We start from the raw sequence: 21,243 nt of genomic DNA, 5'->3' as shown, positions 1-21,243 counted from the left end.
GTTACTACTAGGCGACCGATTGAGCAGAGAATTGCAAATATTGTCAAAACAACATTGATAGCAATTAGCGAGCGGGGACCCACAATATCGCCGCTTATTCGCTCTTGTCGACAATTATCGGCAACACTTTCATGCTTCAGTGCACATTAACCTCAAGCCTTGCTGTCAAAAAAGATTACAGATTATTCTTCGTTATTACTCTGGTTGTTTTAAAAAAAGTTTAATTATTATGACTGTCAATCTTCCCCGAAAATTTGAAATCCACGAAAGTACGTGTCAACGAATTAGTTGTTTTTAATTAAACCACGAAATTTCATACCGACGAATGTCTATACGTTTACAGTATGTCAGCTGTACAGAAAGCAAGATCAGGAGTTGAAGTAGTGTGCCAACTTCTAGAGTAAAAGGTTGGAAGGTCATCAGGCTTGTTGATTAGATTTAAGTTGTTATCATCTTGCCAGGTCTCCACTTCTTCTCCACGTTTATCTATGTGGTCATATCCCCAGCTTTGAGAGTGGCTGTTGAAGTCACCAGCTACCATGAAGTTTTCACTGTCAGTTGGGATGTTTTCTAGGGATAGATTTTTGTCATTTGGAGAGTACATGTTCACAAGGGTCAAACTAAAATCTTTATTTCTGAGGCTCAGAACTTGGAATTCAGAGTCGTCCATGTGCGTTTTAGTCTGGACAGCATTGATGTTGTTCCAGACTAATGTCATGATTCCTCCTTTTTTTCTACCAACCCTGTCGTTTCGGAAGCACTGATATCCTCTGATCTTAAACGATTTTGTTGGTTGAAGGTGAGTTTCTTGTATGCAACAGACATTTATGTTTTCCTCATGAAGGGTATGTTCTAGCTCAGCCTTCTTGTTGAACACTCCCTCTGCATTCCAATGCATCACTGTAAAGTGTTGCTGTTTGACTTTTCTCATCATTGGCTTGTTGAAGCCTGTTCTTCTCCTCTTGGTGTTTTTGAAGGAGTGACCCCCAGTAGCTTTGGGTGGACTCTGTCGAGGCACAGAGCCCGGCACTGAATCTCCCTGGGGGGATCCCAAAGACTCAGCACCACATCGTTGATAACTAGTAGATTGTATAGTCATTGCGGAAATTACATGATGCTGTGGTTTGTTAAGAGAGTGCCAGTTGGCCCAGCATCTCTGATTTCAACTCTCTAGGTTTTGGTCAGGTTACCCCTCCTTTAGCCTTTGTCGAGCCAACGACGAACTGCAAGGCAGCAGTGTATTTCTGTCAGGTTGTTTTCCTTTAGCCTTTGTCGATCCAACGACGGACTGCAAGGCAGCAGCGGTTTTCTGTCGGGGTATCATCCCTTAGCCTTTTCCTCTCCCAAGGCATCCACAAGGCAGTGGAGCTATTTGACCCATAGCTGGGAACTAGGTTTACAAAACTGCAGAGCATGTCCCCGCGCCGGGGGGTCATGCAAGTCCAGTATCTAGGGGCCTAGTTTCCTCCGAGACCTTGTGGTTTAGCCTGGGGCCGCAAGGTGCCCAGTTACCATCCATCACCTCGCGGAGGATCCCATTTCTGGGCCACAGCGGTCTTGATGCATGAGAGGCTATGCCTGGAAGAGGGAGACTGAATATGCTCCCCTTTTCCCAGCATACGCTGGTATCCAGGTGTGAGGCTGTAAGCGAGATACATAAAGCACACACTTAGAGCAACACAAGTTGCGCATCATACACCCATTACGACGGATGCATGTTGATCACACATCGTCATCTTTTCATTTTGTTTATTGTCTTTCATCGGCATTCGCTGCGTGATGGCTAATATGCAACACCCCTGAAAAAACACAATGCACCTTATGGGTGATAAAGTTATAAACAATTAGCGCTAATTCATTACCATTCTACATGAACGAAGTCAACGCATTCGATACAGCTGTACTGCACACGCGTTTTAAAGAAGCGTAACGTGTCAGTTAAGTACCTTGTGTAATCTACATCCCTTTGTGTCTAAACCGGATTAATCTTGATTACAAAACAGCAGTGAATGTGTGCATGGATTATGTTCAAATTTAATGCCTCATGTCTACGGTAAAGTTTGAAATATTGTTCAACTTAATGTTTGTTTTTGTTCAAACATAGAGCATATTTGTTCGTTAGGAATTAAAATACGCCGATCGGTCGACTGACGAAATTTATGAAAATTAATGCCTGACGATTAATAATGGTTTCACAGTATACGGATGTACCCCGAAAAAACAAATATTCTATTTATTTCTCTTTACATAACAAATCGAGCTTAATTTTACGCGTTTAACATAATTTCTCGAAGAGTATAAAACTAACTTTCCCATAGTAATATATTAACAAGCTTTACTAATGATGCTAAATGTAAAAATGTCGCTTGTGACAGCACTATTACTTCTGTGTTCGTCGTTTCCTAGCACTTGTCATCGATATGTTTGGCAATGTCAAATCGAAGATAGTTGTCGTGTTCAATGTGCGTAAACAGTCTCGAACACTTATCACAGGATGGTGGGTGGTCAGATGTTCATTAGCAACACAAACATGGCCGACATGTTATTTGCAATAGTTGGCTGTTATTCCGGATTCTTGCAAAATGTGGATTTGACTTACTGTTTGAAGATATAAAGGTATGTTATTACCTGGATCGCTGCCCTGCTCGCGGATCGCTTTGTAACACGATTCCAATAATCCTATTATACGGGAGTATTATTTGTATTTAAACCTTTTAGACACTCCTATCAGTTTTGATTCCTATGGCAAAACTTGCAGAGACCGTTGTTTCAAGTGGAATAACAATGATTACACGTGGGGTTTATGTCCAAACTAAATTGCAGTCTCTAATTTATGCCTATCACAAGTTTCACGCGTCCCAGTATTGAAATATTGTTTTCGTCGTTTGAGCACGTGCGAATTAGACGAAAACTATTTTCCCTTGTCAATGTAGATCCGATAGGTGGCTCTGTAAGAGGGCGTTTTCCTCGTAGCCAAGTATATCTGTTCAGTCATTCAGCGTTAGGATTGACTGATCGATACACATGTTAATTTTAATTTGTTTTGAATAATTGTATGAGTAACATTACAAGTGTTGTTGTTTAAATATTCAATCTACATGCCTCTTACTCTGGTAAGAGCTAATATTTTAAATTTAGGATTGTGTTTTTTTCGACAGGTCATGCGTTTACTCACATTAAGTATGTATTTAATGTATTCGATATATACATATATACCAGTATCATATTATTAATTTCACTGCGGGATTCGGTCTCCGGAAGAGACGATAGGCGTGGCTGCCTTGATAGTTGCTTACGAGGAGGGACTCGTGTTGGCATACAGTATGCATAGCGTTGTAATAGACTACGTTGTATGATGTTGTAACGGCGACAAAGCTTTTGTTTGTATTCATGCTTTTATATATGTTTGATGACTATGGAATAGTAATACACGGTATCAGTCAGTTGGTCGTACCAACGACATACCAAAAATATATTGTTGTTTTTCCCATTCGAGAGCGTAGTTGTGAAGGGACTACCTATTCGTATGGCAGTCGATCACTTTAATGTTCATTTTAAGTTCACAAATGACCCCGCATAGAAAAACATGAACAAATATTAAAATGTTCTGTTATACCCAAAATAAATACATGAAATTTACATATGGTTTCAATAATTACATATTTGTTCGATATATGTATGCATGTCAAAAAAAAACCACTCACACATCTTATTAATAATGCCATTATAAGCAAACACTCCAATGTATGGCAAATTCTTAAATTCATTAAAATAAACACACATTAACAAAATATAACCACCAACAGTATAGGCCCGTTATATTAAAGGCACTGCTACCATTGAAGTGTGTCAATAATGCCCAACAACGACACTATGCGTATTTCAAATGAACATGTCTATCGGCATGAGAAGCTATTTATAGATTTTGTAAAAAGTCTAAGTTTCCACTTGCATAGCATGCGATCAAAATGAGTTATGATTCTATAAAATATATTTAATGAAAACATATCATTTTCAGATTATCTCAATAACAATGACACTCACATTAAATGCACTAATTCAATATAATCTTGATGCATTTGAGTCTCTTTCCGATTTAATGTCATCTGTCTTCCATCTTGGTCAGCAATTTGTATGTATCCGCATATACGAATTTGTTAAATATTGCTTACATATTTCATCTATTCGATTAAATAACTTTCAATTATCTCATAAACAAATTATAAATATTTTAATAAAAAAGTAGTAGAAATAGTGCATGAATGATCGAATTTCAAAAGACATATTTTCCGAATATACTTCCGGCGTATAACGCCTAGCTGAACAAGTAAACATGACAAGACAATAACAAATGCATTTTTTTAACGATGACAAGGTTTTTTTTTATAGAAAGTTAAGTATTCAATTGGTGTTATATGTACATGTGTCCAAATTGTGTATAATTCATTATTCCGATCCCTCAAATATTATGCCTAGACCGTCAATTGAAATAGTTTTATGTCGACTTCCTTGACACCAGATGATTTTATGCCAAACAATGTATTGAACGTGTATGGTGTTCGAGCAATGACATACACATGGTCGTAATTTGATTTAAGGTTCATGTAAAGTGTAAAAAGGCTTATTTTTCACATAGGAATAGTTCAATAAATATTATGGCAAATAATTCAATTAATATGTCAATAGGCTTGTAAATACTAGTAGAACAGATCAGTAAATGCTTATTAAAAAAATATTATGCAAAATATTGCTTTTGAAGAAATATACAGCACATGCATGAAATTATCAAAATAACAAACGGACAATTGAACAAATTCCTTTGGTCAAAATATTGTATACACTTAATGTTAGGTACTACAAATGAAAAGTCCACACAACACACACCAACAATCCTAAAATATCCAAAAGAAAAACATCAAAGAATGTCAAAAGTTAACAAAATAATTGGGCACTACTTTAAGTATGGTGGAATTTCCAGTGAACCTTTATTGTCAAATTTACTTATTACTCGCAATACAGTACTCACCATAGTCACGAAATGACGCAAATACAAAAAATAAACTATATTACCAAAAGGCATAAACGTGTATTGTTAATTTGAAATATATAAGACTCGAAAAGACGACTAACTTGCTACCTTTAAACAAATTACAACATGTTTATGTCACTGCTCGAACACCATACCCGTTCGTCAAACATGTGGGGCATAAAACATCCGGTTTAAAGGAAGTCGACTTAACAATATTTTAATTAACGATCTATGCATTATATTTATGTGATCGGAAAAATGAATTATACAAATGTTGGGCACACGTACATATTAAACCAAGTGAACATTTACCTTTCTATTAAAACCTTGTCATCGATCAAAAAATGCATTTGGTATTGTCTTGTCATGTTTACCTGTTCAGCTAGCCATTATTTGCCGGAAGTATATTCGGAAAATATTTCTTTTCAATTTCGACAATTTATAAATTATTACCGATCCATTTGTTCTTAAGTTTTTATAATTTGTTTATGAGGTATTTTGTAGTTATCTAATCAAATAAATATAATATGTAAGCAATATTTAATAAATTCGTAAATGCGCATCAATACAAACTGCTGACAAAAATGGACGACAGTTGACATTAAATCGGGAGGAGACTTAAATGTATCAAGATTATATTGAATTAGTGAATTTCACGTAAGCGTCATTGTTATGGAGATAATAGGAAAATGATATAGTTTCATGAAATATATTTCATAACATCATAACTCCTCTTGATCGCATACTATGCAATTGGAAACTTAGACTTTTTCCAAAATCTATAAATAGCAACTCATGGAATAAACATGTTCATTTTTAAATTTGCATAGTGTCGTTGTGGGGCTTTATTGACGCAATTCAGTGGTAGTAGTACCTTAAATATAACTGGCAAATACTGTGGGTGGTTTTATTTGGTTCATGTGTGTTCTTTTTAATGGATTTGAGAATTTTCCATATATTGGATTTTTGCTAATAATGACATTATTACTAAGATTTGTGATTGTTTTTCTTGAAAATGTATACATATGTTGAAATTATATATAATTATTGAAACCATATGTAAATTTCATTTATTTATTTTGGGTATTACTGATAATTTTTATATGTTTTTAATTTCTTCAATGTGGGGTCATTTTGGCACTTAACATGAACCTTAAGGTAGCAAATTAGTCGTCTTTTGGAGTCCTTTATATTTCAATTGAACATTCACAGTTTTTCCTTTTGGTAATATAGTTTATTTTTTGTCATTGTGTCATTTTGAGACTATACTGAGTACTGTATTGCGAGTTAATAAGTAAATATGAAAATGAAGGCTTACTGCAAAGTCCACCATACTTAAAGTAGTTCCCAATGTTTTTTGTAAATTGTTGACAGTTTTTGATGTTTTCTTTTGCATATTTTATTATTGTTGGTGTGTGTTGTGCGTAACTTTTATTTGTAGTACCTTAAATTAAGTGTATACAATACAATGTAGTTTGACCAAAGGAATTTGTTCAATTTACCTCCGTTTGTTATTTTGATAATGTCATGCATGCACTGAATATTTCTTCAAAAGCAACATTTTGCATAATATTTTTTATTATCAGTTACTGATATGTGCTTCAAGTATTTACGAGCAAATTGACATATAAATTGCATTAATTGTCATTATTTTTATTGAAGAATGCCTATGTAATGAATACGTCTTTTAACACTTTACATGAGCCTTAATTCAAATAGCACGTTACCAAGTGTATGTGTCACTTAACGCCAGCGTTTAACACGACGAAAGGTAATATAAATTGAGCATAATGCGCTTTTTATACCCTATTGTGTTGTTAAGCACTACGAAAAATAATGCAGTTAGTTAAGAAAGCATAGTGCTGAGCGAAACACATTTGTTATCCTACAACCAATTCGATGAAGCGTTCCACGATGTCCTCGTGAATTACGAGAAGTTGTTAATGTCCGCATATCCTATACTGCCCACTATTTTGTTACAAAACAAACAATTTACTCGCTATAAATGTGACATTCATTAAAGAGCTTGCTTTCTGTACGATAACATTTATATTCGGATTGACATTTAATGCCACACACCTTGAAATGAAATACATGGAATAGTGAATTTAAGTTTAAATAATAAAAACATATTGTATCTATGCCAATAAGAATATATATGGTGGTTACAAGGTAGAAATCCGTCCCTATTGAGCTTTTAAACTTAAAAATAATCGCGTTTGTCGAAATGGACGTATTCGTCTAGAAATCCTACTTTCGGGTTTAAAAGCGGTACGGTTTGAAAAATAATAAATAACTTGCTAACTAGGCTTTAATTTTATCTATCTCAATTAGAATAAATAATTTGGTTACAAGGAAGAAATCCGTCTTTTTGCGCTTTAAAGCTTAAAAATAATCGCGTTTGTCGAAATGTACCTATACGTATAGAAATCCTACTCTCGGATTTTAAATTAAAAAGAAAAAAATACTCTCTAGCTAGGCTATAGATTAAATGACAATTTTGCACATTTTCAAATTGCATCATTATATATTGATTAACATGTACTTCATTCCAAGGTGTGTGGCTTTAATTTCTCTATTATATATGCACGTAACAAAAAATTAAGTTAATAACATAGCAATACTTTGTAGAACTACCATATAAAGGAAAGGTAAACTACATAATTATTTCATCAAGAAGTTTATGACCGAACATCCGAATATAAATGCATTAAGAAAACATGAATTTTCGAAAATAATTTAGGCCCATTTCGGATCACTATTTGTTTCAAATTAAAGACAGCCTTACGAAAGGTCAGCCGCCATTCATGACTACGTAAGTAATGGGATGTCAGTGAAGCGATGTACACACTATATGATGGACAATTTGATTTCAACCACTATATCTTTTGCAGATTTACCACAATACAATTACATGCATAACAATACATGGTAAATTGTTCAATTTTTTAGTTTCTATTTATTCATATCGGTCTTAAATAGATAGGAATCTACAGTTCACAACCGAAAATAAACATAGCAGGACGAATGCTGTGTGTACTAGTTTATTGGCTGTGTTTTTGTTTGAAGTTTTGCTGCAAGTGCTGCATATCTTTATTCTGTATCGATTGCTTGCCGTCGTCTATGTCGTATTTGTATTAACTCTTGTTTCGTATATTGTTTTCCAAATGTTGTCGAATGTCATAGTATCTTTCCCTTAGGCTGTCGGTCAAGTATCTTTATCGAGGCAAACACCATGTATGCTAAATTATGTCACTTAAGGTACTTAAAGTCCCAGTTCGCGGAATAAATCAATGTTTTGAATATTAATCGTATAACGAGAGACAAAATTTACATAACTTCATTACAATATATGTTTTTATCGAGGTTGACATCGTAAACATGGTCGAAATCGGTTTTAAATCGATACAATATAAATGATCATAAATACATGAAATAGGCGAAAAGCACTGCAGCGTCACGAGTTATGCAAATTATATCTATATTTAGCTTTCGCTCAACAGTATTAGCATATGGAAGATAAATACATTGACTTAGCAAAATGTAGCGTTGCAACTCAGTTTCCGTATGTAACAGATGCATTCGCATTTGTTCTTACCTTCTCTCCGATAAATTCGCCCGTATCCGCAATTTTGTTTGTTTAGGTTTTAATCAACGTGTCGAATCGTGAATATTAATTTGGTCGTTTTCGTACTTTACCGTACTCGACCTCAAAATAAAAATCGCTATATTGTTTGTTTTCAACCGATTTCAACCGGATTTTTTAGTGATATCCTCAATAAACACGTTTTCTTACGCCGTAGTAGTAGTAGTAGTAGTAGTAGTAGTAGTAGTAGTAGCAGTAAAAGTAGTAGTAGCAAGTGTAGCAGTAGTAGTAGAAGTAGTAGTAGTAGTAGTAGTAGTAGTAGTAGTAGTAGTAGTAGTAGTAGTAGTAGTAGAAGTAGTAGTAGTAGTAGTAGTGGTAGTAGCAGTAGCAGTAGTAGTAGTAGTAGTAGTAGTAGTAGTAGTAGTAGTAGTAGTAGTAGTAGTAGTAGTAGTAGTAGTAGTAGTAGTAGGAGGAGGAGGAGGAGGAGGAGTAGTAGTAGTAGGAGGAGGAGTAGCAGTAGTAGTAGTAGTAGTAGTAGTAGTAGTAGTAGTAGTAGTAGTAGTAGTAGTAGTAGTAGTAGTAGTAGTAGTAGTAGTAGTAGTAGTAGTAGTTGTAGTAGAAGTAGTAGTAGTAGTAGTAGTAGTAGTAGTAGTAGTAGTAGTAGTAGTAGTAGTAGTAGTAGTAGTAGTAGTAGTAGTAGTAGTAGTAGTATAGTAGTAGTAGAAGTAGTAGTAGTAGTAGTAGTAGTAGTAGTAGTAGTAGTAGTAGTAGTAGTAGTAGTAGTAGTAGTAGTAGTAGTAGTAGCAGTAGTAGTAGTAGTAGTAGTAGTGGTAGAAGTAGCAATAGTAGTTATCGTAATAGTAGTTTTTGTATATTAACAACTATTTTTTATTTTGAATATGTTTGCTTTTATTGGGACTTGTACACTGATTATATTGATTACATTTCTTTCACATAATAGTATTGGCATAGTGTAGCCATATTTCAAAGTACCAATGGTATTCGATATGTTTTGGCCTTTGTTTTGTTGCGTAGTTTTTTAAGATCTTTCAACTTGCTTTGCAGTTATTAATTTTGCATAGATTTGTCCTGTAAGAGAGATAGAGAGATCACATAAACAACAAATACATCACTTTCAAAATGAACACGCACGGCCCATCATCTTCTTCGATTTCTACTCAAAGAGAGTTTAGCGCAAAACACGCAAACCGACATTAAATTTAAGCATTCCATCTACCAGAATCGTTACCATTTATTTATGAGATGTTAACATTTATTCCAACGTCATGCGAACATTCATGCAGGAAACGTTTTATTGTAAGAATATCAGTGAAAGACGAAAACACTTACGAATTATGACGTAATAAAAGACACATACTCATCGAGACCGGAACAGAAAATCGTTAGTGTAAGATATACTAAAAAGTATAATATCTTGTACCTTTTTTTCAATATGTTAGGTAATGCACTTCGTGCTTTGCAATGTTTTTTATATACGTTCGTTACGTAAGCCAGAAGGATCCTAATGAGATCGGTAATATTCGGACCATAACGCCGTATTCAGAAGACGTTCGGCAACGATTGGATATTTTCGTCAAAGTCCGGAAATACTCATTAAATCACGGAATAAACGAGAGCGTTTAAATTAAAAAACTAAACACACACATAAATGTTTTTTTTTATTTAGGAAGATAATGTATTCATCACCTTAAACTTTATTTACTTGAAAATAACACTTATTATAATTCATTCGTTTGAAAAAAAAATTCGTCCATGAAGTTACGAGTGTTGACATTTCGTTGCAAAATAAAAGCGCGTAAAAAGACCAGGCGGTTTGCACACACACACACACAAGAATGTGATACCGATTATCAATGCTGTTCTGCTGTTGAATGAAGGCAGTTTAATTCAGACACAAAATTATTACGGTATTTTTTATTCACAGTTTATGTACATACACTAATTAATACTCTTTTCAATGGACGCTTATAAATTACGACGATTCATAAGTGCATGACGTATCAAGAATATTTGTGACTAATCGACCATTCAATTAACTTACAGTTTAGTTACGTTTCTGTGTAGGTGTTAGGCATCTCTAATATGGCATGTGAAAATATTGGCTAGAACAGTTTCCAGAGGCAATCTCCATCTTGTCAAGTTTGAGTCAGAGCCAGCCTAAGTAACTTTCGAACATGGAACAAACGGATCTACGTAAGACACACCTGTTTTTGGACTGATTCCAGGCGAATTAAATCAAACGCATTTCCAAAAAGGTTATATATTTTTTAGAGTTTCAAAGATTAATCACATTACGTCACGGAACGCATATTTTTATGTTTTATAATTTGAGGTCAAGGAGTCAACTATTTGTGAAGTGCGTGTTGTCCTTAAAAATGATTGTTTCTCATAACAAACAATCCTATAAGGCGTCAGTACGAAACTTGAAAAGGTATAATTGAAGTCATGAAAAAGCATTGCGTGAATTTATTACAGTTCGGGGTACAGTGAATCCGGATTTAAGTCAGATTGCTGTCGTGGATTTGAAAACGGGTTCGAAGTTCTCAACATATGTGCTGCCTTTGGACGACCTTAAGATTGTAACATTAATGTAATATGATATCAATGGTTTGCCAAATTTAGCAAAATTTCATACATAAGAGTGTATAACTATTTTTGTTTATTAGCAACTAGAAAACACAAAATAGATGCGATATACAAATTTATGTTGAAATCTATTGTGTAATGATGAATGTGGGATAACAATACTTAAAGTGGCCTTTCTTAAGATAGAAACGGTACCATTTCCTGATATTCATTAAGCATATAGAGAATATATAGAGAATACAAGGTCGGTGAAGGCTCGTGGTTCAGATTTTCTAAGCCTCGCAAAATAAACTTTGCTTTATTCGGCACCGACCTAGTATTCGATTTATCCCATCTATTTTCTTAGTCGTAAATAATTTCTTTAAAAATAGAATAGGAAAATCGAACTACACGGAAAATTCCAAAGTTATTCTAAGCAAACATTGTTTAATTATTTTAATCGTGCCGAGCCTAATACATTACAAAAAGATCAGCAACTAACCTGTTTTTCTGTTTATCATACCTCTACGTCCCCGATTTTTAAGAAATAATGGAAAAAAAACACACTAAAAACAACTGCAGCTTTAGCGTGAAAGAACATGCATTGTGTCGTATGACGTGTTAATAATAACGTCACGAGTACGCGCACTTAATATTTGTAAATAATGTTTTTTTGCTTTTTGAGTTGCATTATGTGTTAAAAATATATTACATCTTGGTATCAAATTGTTTGTTTTGTTGAATCTGATTCGATTTTACTAAAAATGATTACTTTATAGTTGATTCCGAGTAATATGACCATTCTCCGCCGCGCGTGACAGCTATATTTCAGCACTACCGAAATAGAGGGAAATTTATTCCACAGTGGTTTATTTCGACAATGCACGTCTGATGATGGGATAAAAATATATACAGTGAAGAATATAAATATATACAATATATGCATTTCATTCCACTATTAGTGACATAAAACGTAATCAAAATGTTTTGTCACTTAATGATTTGTTTTTGTTTTTGTTATTTTATCCAGATGGGTTCACATATTATTGGAAATCCAAGGAACAATGCGCTGTCTATGACACTTTGTTTTCATGCTGTGTCCACTAGTACAATCCACTTGAGTATGCTTATAACTTTTATTGTCAAAATATATTTATATCCCATTTACAATCAAAGCGCTGAATGCACTGAAGTTGTTCGCTGTTGTCGTCCTTGATTAGCTTGTGCGCATTGCACAGGCTAATCAGGAGTGCACAGGCTAATCTAATTTGACATGCATTAAGCCCCGTTTTCCATGAAAGCAGGCAATATGTACAGATTTCAATGATAAACACTAGACTGGCCAATGTCGTCTTACAAGCTGGTAAATACACTCACTGCAGTAGTAGATGCAGACGCTCCTAGGCATTCGTCGTCTGCAGTGCAGACAGGCAGCGGAAATCGTTCCTAGCATAGTGAGTTACGATTCTTAGCGTAGCTAAGGCTTCTAAACACATACTGATTTGCAAAACATGCTCTGTAAATTTAGTCGTGAGGTAACGCTCACAACTAAAAGCTGGTCATTTTGGATAAATGGTCAATCCACAGACAACGACCAACCGAGTCAAATGGTAGGTGTTTCCAACCAAGTGTTAAAACATAACTGGCTGGTAGAAAGTTTTATCATATTGCAATAAGTTGTGATATTAAATTTACATTGTTTTTCTGGAAAAGTACACATTAGGCTTCCACTACCTTAACCGATGTTGTTCCAAATATTCGTACTTAAAGTTCATGGTATATGTCATTCTTTGTAAACAGGTTTAAGTTATATGTACGATGTCAGATGTTTCATGTAATTAACAAACTGCACAGTAATTAAGAAAGAAATCAGTTGTTAATTGCGTTTTACTTGTATCGTCGTTTTAACTTTCTAATGTATATAATGTATAATGGTTGTTTTATCAATTCAAACAATGAGTATTTATGTCTGAAAAAAGTACGATTTTTTTACATAACAATAATTATTTGCGTTATCTTATCATATTTCAAGGCTATCAGGGGCAATCACTCTTGTAGCAGACGGATATCACCAAAGGCATCCATGAATGACCTTTGTTTCATGAACGTTACATTGCGTAAAAGTGCTTTAAAGTTTGCTAATGCAATGCGATTCCTTTCTACGACAACGCAGGATACATTTATGATATCACTCAAGGCTAGCCGCATCGCGAATTTATCCTTTAATTGTTAAAGTATCATACGCGATTGATTAATCGAAGCTGATCGCACCACACTCGAATATATCAGTCATTTGTAGCCGCGTCGCAAGCGAAATCATCAGTCGAAGGTTGTTGTATCGCGCGCGATTCAATCATTTGAAGTTTTATCAATACAAGCAAGAAGTATCCTCCGCGGATTTATCCGTACAAAGCAGCAATGGGGAATGCAAATTAACGTGTTACGAAACAATTGCATTGCTCGCAATCTTATCATTAGAAGATTGTTTTAACGCATTTATGGTTAAAATTTATCGTATCGTGAAATTATGATTTAACTTATATATTAAGCGATTCATTTGCTATGATTGAAACATATGTACATGTGGTAAACTTCAAACAAAACGTACCGGGGCATATGCTTTCAATCGAACGAGTACACAAAAACTAAATCTAAAAAGTTTGAGCAAATAATAATTTCAGCGAGCTTTCACGTTTGCTAACAAAATACTATAAACATATAACTTTCGAGTGGAAATGAGACGAACTTACTTGTTACAGACGTGTGCATTCATAGAAAACCACTGATGGTATTATTACGAAATTCATGTAAACGTATATCGCGGCGCTCGGAAAATAATTTAGAACATTATTTTGCGATTAGGCGTATATAGGGTGCTGTCATGTATGTATTGCTTGGTTTCCTTCGACCCGAATTTGCAATGACATGCGTTTAACGATCCATGATCAACCTTATGGAATCTGTTTTTGCAATACACTTGAATGCCATAACACACTGGTAGTCGTTATGCGCGTTATACACATCTTATATAATTTACTATAAGTATCAATATTGACATAATTATTTTGCTTTCCTAAAAAAACATTACGTGAATCTAAACAAACGTGACCTGGATATTGAATACAATTCAAGATTCTTGGCTGCTTATCTCTCCACAATGTTTCCTAACAAACGTAACGATTAAAAGTCGTCGCGTAATCGGTTGACGTTTAATCTTAATAAAAACAAAACATAACCTATATGCATACGTTTAAAATGGGCCGAACAAGTTTCTTAATATAACAATAACTTGCAATTAACTGAATCTGGAATGTGTATTGTTTTAATATTGTAATATTGTTTTGAAAAGGTATTCGTAATTGCTAACGCATGAGAAAAATAAACAGGATATAATTACATATGTTATATTTTATTAGAGCATTACATAAATACATCTGACATAAAAGATTGTTAAGTTGTATAAAACCGGCTCTTAGAAGATAAATCATTTATTGCTCGTTCAAGTAGGCGGGTAAGAATATGTTTTTAATGTTAAGGTCGATTAAGGAAACCATTAATACTGAAGCATTTAAAACGGATAAGAACAAATGCATTAAGCGGGCAATTTGCGCGACAAAAACGGCAAAAACGTCAGAAAGAATGGATCATTTGTTTTAATGATAAAATAGACTGGGAACCATAAGACATTACATTTAAAACTAGTCAAACACATGTGGATGTCGAAGAAATTGCGTTAGTTGAATATAAAGAAGTAATGTATTAATTGTTCTTGATAATACCGCTTGTAAAACTTTAAAATACAAAATGGTAAAACACATGAGAAACATAAAAAGCTATATACCAGACGCAAAATCAAGGTTTGTGAGTGCAAGTATTTACCTTTTTTACTTTTGTTATAACGAGCGTCAGAACGTTACTGTCAAACGACGCGTTATTCAATTGAGACGTGTTCTGAGAAAACTGGGCATAAAGCATGTGCGTAAAGTCTCGTCCCAGATTAGCCTGTGCTATCCACACAGACTAATCAGGAACGCCACTTTTAACCTTAATTGGATTTTTGCTAAGAAGAGACTTCATTTTAACAAAAAATGTCTTTCAAGCGGAATGTTTCGTCCCTGATTAGCCCATGCGGATTGCACAGGCTAATCTGGGACGACGCTTTACGCACATGCATTATGTCCAGTGACTCATTTGCTCAGGAGGATTCTCGCTAACGCTGGAGCATACATTCCATATACAATTGCTACTAAAGGTCAATCTACAACATATCTTTCACATACAATCAAATAAATGTATCGGGCAATGGTTGTAATTGAAGAGTGTTCAACATAATCAAATACATGCTTCGAATAGGGTATCACAAAAGTTTGAACTTCTATAATAAACTTTTAGTCATGTTTTATAGAGGTTTACTATTGAATTGTATTGGCTTAGCTAAGTTTGATTATCCCTGATTTTTAGATTTATTTTACTTTTGCACTGATTATATTCATTGAAATAATATTATTTTTAGAGAGGTTGTTTGAATCATATTTGAATAATTTGCATGTTATATCAACCTGTCAATTGTTCGACTGAAAGTTATTTATTTGATACGATTTGCAAGGCAGTCATTAATTTTGCATAGTATTTTCCTCCATATTCGGAATAACGAAAGTTATTAGCACACATGCTATTACTGATTCATAGCATTTTCTTATACATAATTCCCCAATTGAAAGCGTGTTTGGACGATAAGCATGTCTTTTGTAAAAATAATGACTGGCATGAGAACTAAGAAAATAATTGATATATATATATATAAAAGCATAAAACAGTAAAAACACCATAATTGCACTATGAAGTTTTGATATTTTTCTTTATTTTCATTTTGTTCTTAATTATCATCCATGTAACGTCAACTTAACCTATTTCTTTGCGCAGATAGTTTCGCGCAACCCGCGCGCACCGACAATAAAATTAAGCATGCCATTTAACAGCATCGTTATAATGTATTTAAAAAATATCTTTTATTCTAACAATCATGTGAACATTCATGGTAGGGTATTTTTAAATGTTAAAATATCAATTAAAGAAGAAACCACTCATGAAATATGAAGTAATAAACCAAAGATGCTCCTCGAAAAAATGGATATCTTAATAAGAAGATCAACTAACACGCGTGTTTTCCTGTATCTGTTGTTTTCAACATATCGAAAAATTCGATATTGGCTCATAAAGTTTTATTGCATAACTAAGTAGTTCTATATTTTAGCATGCGTACTTAAGTTCATTAGTCGTTACAGGTAAACACACTTTTAAAATTAGCTTTTGTTTTTTGTTTTGACTGTTAAACGTATTTAATGCCCGTATTTTAAATAATAAAAACCCGTTTTCCAAATACACAATCCGTTCCGAAGAGAGCGAGTCTAAAATAGGATTCTATTTGATATCCTACACTTTTCCAGGAAATTTCCCAAATATTTGATCAGAACTGAATAAACAAGGTTCACCTGCTAAAGTAATTTATTAAACTATATGGTAGCATTACAATCACATATACTGTAGAAGGCACTACCATCTTCCCTTTTGTTACAACGAACGAGTACGTCTTTACGTGAAAGTAACCATGCAGTGTACTTATTATCAATACGCTTTATTCTAAAAAGTCCGCTAAATATTACGTACCGTTTGATGATTTGGTAAATTTAAATAATCATGTCCAACAACTGCCTCCGGTCGATATACACTGTTTCATCTGGTCTTTATTAAAAATCTTTAAATACTTATTATCGTATGACTTAGCATTCAAATCGTCGTCTTGTAATTCACGAAGACGCCGCAAAACGGTTGCTAAGGAAATATTGCAAAGGTTTACAATTTGACCCATTTATTTTACAAGTATGTGCCCCGAATTGTGTCCCCTTGTATTGTGTTAAATTAACGTTGATAGCGTACACGTGAGTAGTTGGGAAACATGTGTAACATAAATAGCGCATATAATGAAATATCAACATGTTATATTAATCGGCAAGTTTAATATGAATATAGAAGTCAAAGAATGTGGCATAGCATTTAAATTTATCGCGAATTTATCATTCGAAGTGTTTGCATTACATGTATATGCTTATTTATCAATATAATTGAGACGTACCATCCAAGGTTGTATCCGTTGAAGAAAACTTCGTTAAAAGCAAATGCAGATGTTAAAACGATTCCATTGTACGCAATTTTATCAGTCGAATATTGTGATATCGCATTTTTGGTTGAAATAAGTCATAACGCAAAACTATTTACTTAATTATGGTATATTTGGGTTACTGGCTATGATTTAAACACGTATGATAAACTTTAAATTAAATATATATTATTTCCATTAAACGATTACAATAACAAGAACTAAATCTAAAAGTATTGATCACGATAATAAATTTATGGAGCATTTTACGTCTGGTAAAAAAAAAATATATAGCTCAGTTTTGTATCCAGTAGGGATAAATATAAATTTACACAGGACAAGTTCCACTCTTTCCTGATATATTTCGCTTAATAGGCTTTTTCAAAGTTTGTTTTAACAAATTAACTACATTTTCTTTCTATTTCTCAACACAAACAAGTATATAATCAATTTATATAATAATACATATTGTATATAGTATATAATATATTTATATACTTGTTTGTGTTGAGAAATAGAAAGAAAATGTAGTTAATTTGTTAAAATAAACTTTGAAAAAGCCTATTTAGGCGAAATATATCAGGAAAGAGTGGAACTTGGTCTGTGCAAAATTATAGCTTTCTAGCAAAAATGGGACACATTTACTTTGTACAATGCATATGCATTTATGAAAATCAACCATTAGTTTTAGTATAGAATTCAATGTAAACGTGAATCACGGCGTACGGAAAAGAATTATAAACATTCTTTGCGATTGGGCATATATAGGGAGTTGCCTTGTTCGTTCGACCCATAATTTGCAATGACATGTTTGTAACGATCCATGACTAACCTACCATCATATGGTTTTTGCAATATTCTTGAATGCCGATAACCCTAAGTATTCGTATAACATTATTTATAAGATTATCGGCAGCTTACAGCTCTCTTCACAATGTAAAAAATGTATTATGTAACGGTTAAAAACCCGAACGTTTTCTATCGACATTAAATCTAAATAAAATAAAGCAACAGCAATACACTAATGCTTTAAAGTATCAGAACTTCCCAAAAGCAACGAATATTTCGCACAATATTTCTTAAAATAAAATTAACCCATATAAAAATAAATGTTCCTAGAATAGAAATAGCCAAATTTTCAACGCTATATATGGTATTAGTAACATAGATTAATCGAGATAAAAAATGCTCGTTTTTATTTTTGTGGCACAATATATTCCATTTTAATTTCTGCAAACGATATCTATTCACACGACACACAAACACTCATATGATACATGAACATGTGTTGTCAATATTGTCACAGACAAAAAAGAACATTTTGCATGCTGTGAAATCTATGTTATCAGGCCAAATCTAGCATTTAAAATTTGGCTATTGATATAAGAAACATTGCTTTTTATGTGTCGAAATAATGTACGAAATCGTTGATGTTAAGTATTTATGGGCCTTTAAGGGCCCAACTCTTTTGTAAATATACCAACGACTTGCATCAAGATGAACCTACAATTTATGTGGCAATTTCTGGAAAAAGGTATTCGTTATTGAAAATTCGTTTGGAAAATAAACAAGATGTTCTGTACGTATTTTATTTAAGAAAATACACAAACACATCGGTCTTAAAATATGTGACGTTGGTTGGTAAAACGAATCACAGAAAAAGAATCATGAATTGCTTGTTCAAGTAGGCGGACACGTGTTTGTCGCATCGGTTTATGTCTTCATTTAGGGATTTAATCACGCGTCTTTGTTAAGGAGAAAAATAATGCAATTTAATCATTTAAAAGGGCATAAACAAATTCAGAAAGGAGACTTTTGTATTGGAATAAAACGTTACAAAATAACAAGAAAGGAAGCACAATATGTTTGTGAAATATAAAATAGAATATAAACCATGAGCAATGACATGTATTACTAATCAAACAAGTGTGAATGTCTAAGATGTTACGGTATTGGCATGACATTACGTATATATCCTTACGACAGCACCCTGTTTTCTTATAATTTGTAATCGTAAATTTTTGTCCAAGATTTTTCTTTGCGGCATTTGAGTTAAATATCATCAGAAAGAAAAACACGTGTTTGTGGATAACGACTGACTTTTAGATGTGTGTTAATTTTCGTGTTTTAATTACAAATCAGTTTTTATGTACGAAATAGTTGTAATAAGATTCCACGAGCAGCATGCATGTACTCATATTATGAACTACAACAAATACACGTTAATGTTGAATTATCATTAGTCTGAAAGTATAAGCATTCATAAAATTATACTTCTGTTTTTATATCCATCCTTGTAGTTCAAAACTGCTACAGGTTGTAGACGTATACGCTGGAGAATGTAAATGATACCTTTACCTCGATGTCGGACTAATAACAATATGTCCGATATATGTTTTATTATGAACAACCCCCTTATATATGTCACTGTTTGGTGCTCATTAATATAAATCGGATTTAAATATTACGTCATAATTTACGATAACAATAAAGCAGATAAAACGCAATAAACTATTCGATACCGTAATATTTTGAACTGTAAACAGATTTTGCATCAAGCAGCTGAACAAAACTTATTTTACAAATAATTTTGCAAATGAAAGCCTTGCGGCAATTGTATTTTATTATATATTAAAAACAGTATGATACAGAGCAAACACAATATTCACTATCGTCAATATCAGTTGTAAATTAGAATACCATAACGGTTAGGGTTGTAACCTGTCCCTATATATCAATGTTTATTATTGCGTCCGTCCACTAGTAAGTCAATGTAAGAAAAACAGGCCATGCAGAGTTAGTGGTAACGTTTATTTTAATTTCCTTGAAAACATATTTATTATGATATCACGTTACTTGTTTTTGTCATTGCGTAAGTTCCATATTTAACAGTCCAGTAATCAGATGTTGACATTTTGTTTCCAATCCAAAATCCCAAAATTCCATTTGCGAATGCAATTGCAAAATATAAGTCACTTGGCATTGTTTACATGCCGCTTCAATTTGGTACTTGCTGAACACAATCAGAAAAGAAGTAATATTAATAGTGCATTAAAAATGAGTGTTTTTATTTGAAAAGTTGATATTCACGTATATAGGTCATATTTAAGCCGCATCAAGGTTCCGCGTCGAAAGGTTTACATTTAATCTTAAACTTGAAAGGTTTTTATCAACGACATATTCTCAAAATGGAAAAGAGCATAACAAGTGTCAACGCATTATTGTTTTTCGTCCATTCATATATATTAAGTGGTAACGATTGTAAGTTTTGAACTGGTGCGTTCCATGTTTATGCATTTTCTGAGTATGCTTATTGTAAATTATAAAATACTAATGCAAACAAAGAGACTTTCCAGATGCATTAGCGGAAGGAAACTCATTGTATATCTATGACTTTGACAAAACGCCAAGTACCAAAGATGCATTTTATATAAACGTATTCACATAATGAATGCAATTTGGGTAGCCTTGAAACAATCAGTACATTCCTCTAAACAACACATATGCAAACTTACGTAGCCTAATTGTAAACATTGTTCTCCATGAAAACGGATTAACTTCATTATAACAATCAGTCTTATTAATAGTATTGTTTCCCGAGCACAGCTTTGGAAAAGTATTGTAAAAATTTGGAATATATTGTTCAGATCTAATGATTATTATATAACGTATTATATTTTAAAATTATCAATTATACATTGATCATGTGGAAACGAAATACTCTATATTCAGTACATGTACAATAAAAATTTGTTATCAAAACAGGATAAACATATATATATATATATATATATATATATATATATATATATATATATATATATATATATATATATATATATATATATATATATATATATATATATATATATATATATATATATA

General features: G+C 33.2%; 1 protein-coding gene across 1 annotated transcript in view; it reads right to left on the bottom strand.

Moving 5' to 3' along the window:
- Window positions 1-1,432: 1,432 nt before the first annotated feature.
- LOC127839598 (paired box protein Pax-6-like) overlaps window positions 1,433-21,243 on the bottom strand; it is a 28,557-nt gene continuing 8,746 nt past the window's right edge. The window contains exon 6 of the mRNA XM_052367987.1: window positions 1,433-1,641. Within this exon, the coding sequence (XP_052223947.1) occupies window positions 1,433-1,641 (209 nt within the window). The remainder of the gene's footprint in view (window positions 1,642-21,243) is intronic.

The sequence above is a fragment of the Dreissena polymorpha genome, chromosome 7 (genome assembly GCF_020536995.1).
Source record: "Dreissena polymorpha isolate Duluth1 chromosome 7, UMN_Dpol_1.0, whole genome shotgun sequence".
Taxonomy (NCBI): Eukaryota; Metazoa; Mollusca; class Bivalvia; order Myida; family Dreissenidae; genus Dreissena; species Dreissena polymorpha.
Note: the sequence above shows the minus strand (reverse complement) of the source record. Positions and strands in the feature narration are given on the sequence as shown.